General features: G+C 25.4%; 2 protein-coding genes across 2 annotated transcripts in view, besides 5 other annotated features; one reads left to right on the forward strand and one right to left on the reverse strand.

Annotated features, from left to right (window-relative positions):
- Positions 1 to 223: 223 nt before the first annotated feature.
- Positions 224 to 473: a sequence feature (AT_rich).
- Positions 474 to 563: 90 nt separating this feature from the next.
- On the forward strand, positions 564 to 1487 carry EDI_029290 (uncharacterized protein; the record flags this gene model as incomplete). The annotated part of the gene is made up of 4 exons (XM_001741870.1): positions 564 to 601; positions 770 to 801; positions 835 to 886; positions 971 to 1487. 4 exons carry the CDS (start codon positions 564 to 566, stop codon positions 1485 to 1487), a joined length of 639 nt encoding a protein of 212 aa, XP_001741922.1.
- A 213-nt stretch (positions 1488 to 1700) lies between these two features.
- Positions 1701 to 1735: a sequence feature (AT_rich).
- Positions 1736 to 2049: 314 nt separating this feature from the next.
- Positions 2050 to 2209: a sequence feature (AT_rich).
- The window catches only part of EDI_029300 (serine-threonine protein kinase, putative), a gene marked incomplete at both ends in the record, with an annotated part of 3069 nt that continues 451 nt past the window's right edge, over positions 2205 to 4822 (reverse strand). Inside the window, one exon of the mRNA XM_001733520.1 lies at positions 2205 to 4822. This exon is cut by the window's right edge and continues 451 nt beyond it. Coding sequence (XP_001733572.1) covers positions 2205 to 4822 — 2618 coding nt within the window.
- Positions 3241 to 3262: a sequence feature (AT_rich).
- Positions 3594 to 3628: a microsatellite.

Consider the following 4822-nt stretch of genomic DNA (forward strand, 5'->3'; position numbering starts at 1 on the left):
TTAAGCCAATTACAAAGATTATTCAATTTGATTCAGTAACTGCTCCACGTATTACTTTATCAAAAGAACCTAAACCTCATGAATATGAAGATCTTGAAATTGATGTTGAAACTATCTGGAACACTATTGCCCCATTATTGGCTTGTGCCCTTTCACTTTTTGCAATTGTTAATGAATTATAATTAAATGAAATTATCTTTCTTTATCATTCATAATTTTTTGGATTAATTTTACTTTTTTTATAAACTCTAAAATATTTATTTTTTCTTTTTTTTTAACATTTTTAATAAAAATTATTTATTATTAAATCAAAATAATATTAGATATACAATCAGTTATTAAAAAAATATAATGTAATATGTTTATTATTGAATTGTTACTAATATAAATTTTTATTATGATATTTTTATATTTATAATAATATAACATAATGCTCTTATATGAAGAAATTATTTTATTATTTTTTTATATTACAATTTACAACTAATAACTAGAGCAAAATGAACTTTTGTTTTGTTTCTTACTTGTATTATTGAGTCATCGTTAACTTTTTAATTTTTAAAATGAACCAAAAAACTCTTGAGCGTATTAACACCAAATTGTGTTGAATAATAATATCAGTAATGTTAGTACATTCATTTTTTGAACAAAAGAAATTAATGGAATTTAAAAGATGTAGTGAATTATTTTTATAAGATAATGCTAATCAAAACAATTATAATAAGAAGAGACTTTGATTTAGAAATGAAATGAATTAAAGAAATAAAAGCATTATTTCTGAATTAAGAAAAAATAATACAAGTAAATCTAATATTAACTTTTTTTAAAAAAAAGGTACGTTATGTTTTATATCTTTTTTTTTCTGTGATGCAATATTTACATCATAGTTGCTTAATTTTTTAAATCTTTCTTCATTAACACCAGGCTACTGATTATTACATGAAAAGGAGGTGATGAAGAAGAGACTCAGCAATTCTAATATTAAGAAATATCTTTGTCTTGCGTTTTCATGTTGTGTTGGAATGAAGTGTATCCTTTCCTTTTCAAGAAAAAAGACCAAAAACGGGACTGTCTTCAATATTGATTCGTTGTGCTATCTCCAAACAGATTACATCACTCAATCAACGATGTCGATTTATGATGAAAATACAATGAGTAATAGATCAAAAAGAAGAAAAATTGAAAAAGAGGCTTTAAAGAGCTCTAAAAACAAAATCGATAGTATTCTTGTTGAAAAAAATATTAAAAAAGACTCAGGCACATTTCTCTCATTCTTTAATGAAACTGAGAGTCAAGAATTATGTTTCCGGTTACTTAAAATACTAGAATTGAAAAAAGAAAGTGAAAGAAGTGCAAAACAAATTATGCTCATGCCATATGAAAAGGAAGTAAGACAATTAGTAAAGAGTGTTATAGAGTGTGTTAACCCAAGTCCTTCATCTTCTTTTTTTGACAAAGAACTACTCTTAAACTTCTTACAAGAATAATTGAGTAAACTACTTATTCTTTTTTTTTGTTAATTAATTTAATGTATCTTAGATAGTGTCCAACACTTAAAACAACTAAGAAATTTATAAAACCATCTTTTTTATCTATAGGATCCAAAGATTATCTTTTCAAAAATTCTCACCTAAAGCAAACTCAAAAGGGACAAAATCAATTGTTGTATGATAATTTCAATTACTGTCGCTAAAAGAAACATAATATAAAAAAAAATTCAATATAATATTATAAACAGAATATTGTGTTAATTTTTCTATAACTTAAGACTGTCTTATTGTGTTGAAAGAAATATAATAATTATCAATAAATAAAACAAAAGAAATGTATCTATCCTTTGAAATACACACCAAGTCTATTACCATTAAAGAGATATTAGTTATGATATAATTATTATTCACTAAGGACAAGTTCAACAGAATTATTTTAGATGAGACAATAAAAGTTGAAAAAAAAAGAATGGTTGAAAGTTTATTATAAAATAAAATGTTTACATAACAAATTTAAGTGATTATTATTAGTTAGTACAAAAAAAGAAGATATTCAACGTTTATTTAAAATAATAAATATTTCTAAATTATCTATGGATACAATAATTGAAATAAAATAAAGAAATTTAATCAATTTATGTTTGTTGATGATAATAAAAAGAATTGTAATTAAATATTCATATAAAAAACAATAACCAAAAATAAAAACTAAAATTAATCATCGCTTGATGATGAAGATGATTCTTGTACAGCTTTCTTCTGTATTAATTGATTAGAAGAAGGGTTTTCATTACATTCAATAACAAGAGCATATTTAATATCTAATCCCCAGTTTTCAATTTCTTTTAAAACGTCAATAAATGTTGGCCTATCATCAGGATTTTGATTCCAACAGTCTTGAGTCAACTGCCAATATTTTTCAGGAATTCCCTCAGGTTTAGGAAGTCTTTTTCCTTCAATAACAAATTGAGGGATTTTCCAAGGTTGGTCAAAGACTTTTTCATCTGAATATCCTCCTTTTTCAATATAAGTTTCATATAATACAATACCATAAGCATAAACATCAATAGGATATGAATAGTCAAAGTTTTGAAGACATTCAGGTGCCATATAAGTAGGAGTACCAATACCTTGAGTAAGTTCTTTATTTAATCTATTTCTTTCAGAAATATTTCTACAAGTACCAAAATCAGTTAATTTACCACAAACATCACTATGTGGATTTAATGAATAAATTAATACATTTTCTCCTTTAACATCTCTATGAATGATTTGGTTTTGGTGAAGGAATTGTAATGCTATTGCAAGATCATCTAATATTTTTACTTTTAATTCAAATGATAATTCATGTTTTCCCCAAATCTTACTTAATGATCCATATTCTGCAAATTCTGTAACAATAGCAATTTCTCCTTCAGTATAAACTGCTCCAATAAACTCTACAACACATTTATGTCTTAATTGAGTTAACATAGAAACTTCATGAGTAAATTCTTTTTCTTGTTCTTGAGTCATATTTCTTGCTTTCATTTTTTTAATAGCAACTTCTCTTCCTCTATAAGTTCCTCTAAATACCATACCAAAAGCACCTTCACCAATTGGTGGCATTTGTGGTGTTAAATCAGTGTGATCAAGTTTTAATGAAAGATCAGACTCAATAATTAAACTAATTTTTGCTGTTTCTTTATTTTGGTCATCAACATCCATAGCAATAATACCAATTTCATCACTTACAGAAGCAGTACATAACATTTTAATTTTAAATTTTAATTCCATTGCTTCACCAGATTTTAAGGTATATCTTGGAGGTTCTACTTTTAAATCATATCTATGAGATGGAGTTGCAAGAACTTCAAAGAAATAAGCTTTTTTTGTGGTATTAGCAATTTGAATATTTTGTTCATATTCTTTATCTACAAGAGCTTTATTTTTATCTAATCCAAAGCTTAATTCCCAAGTTTGAGTTTTTAAAGGGAAATTTTTATTATCTGCAGTTAATAAACTTAGTTCTAAATCAGAAGTAACTTTAAATGGTTTAATACTTTTAGTAGTATTTTTTTTATGAATACTTTTCCATGAAACAATAACAATAATAATAATAAGTATTACTATTATAATAATTATTATTATTACTACTACTGGAATAATGATATTTAAATTATTCTTTGAACATGTTCCATTGTCTTTAGCACTATATCCTTTTTCACATTCTTTACATCCATTTTTATCACATGATAAACAATGTTCTATAGTTTTACATTCAATGCAATATCTTGTACTATTTGGATAATGTTGATCATCATCACATTCTTTACATCCTGGTGCTTTTAATTCAGAATACCAAATACAATTTTCACAATTAAGTTCACTTGGACATGTTGTACAATTAATTTGACTAGTATTTTCTGCATAATATCCTTTATTACAATTACCAGCACATCCTGTCATTGTAGGTGTACAAGTCATATTAATTTCACTAAATGGTGAACAAAATGATCCATTATTTCCTCTATAATAATATGGTGCACAATTTGTACATGAATTTGATGATTCACATGAACCACAACTTTCATCACAATGAATACATTGCATATCTAATCCAATAAAATATGTTTGTTTACATTCAATACAATATCCCATTTGTGCTTTTTCACATGTATCATCCATATCTTCACATCTAAATGTTCCATCTGGTTGTGGCTTTAACATTTTATTTGCAACACATGCTGTACAATGATCTGCTTCTTTATCACATAATGTACAATTCTCTGAACATGATTGACAAGTTTTTTGTCCTTCAGGAATATATAATCCAGTATGAACTAAATCATTTTTACATTCTTTACATCCTGATTGATCATATTTACTACAATTCTCTTCAACTTTTTTACAAATATCTCCATCAAAATAATATCCATTTTTACATGATAAACATGTTTCTGATGTTGTAATACATGTACTACATGATATGTCACATGGTTTACATGTTAAGTCTGAACTAAGAAAATATCCATCAATACATCTTTGACATCCATATATTTCACTTCCCACTTCACAATTAATTGATTTAAGTGTAACACATTGTTCATTATATGGAATAAATCCTGTTAAACATTTAAAACATTTTTCTTTATTATCTATATCAATAAAACATTCATCACAATTTTCTATAGTACATGCTACACATCCACCTCCACTTAAACGATATTTTTTATCACATTTTTCACAATGATCCTCTTTTATACTACTACTATCACAATGATCAATTTCAAGACAATTATAAGTTCCATTTAAATAATGTTTATCAGTACATTGGAAACAATTATCTGGTT

The sequence above is a fragment of the Entamoeba dispar genome, genomic scaffold (genome assembly GCF_000209125.1).
Source record: "Entamoeba dispar SAW760 scf_1105229464127 genomic scaffold, whole genome shotgun sequence".
Lineage (NCBI taxonomy): Eukaryota > Evosea > Mastigamoebida > Endamoebidae > Entamoeba > Entamoeba dispar.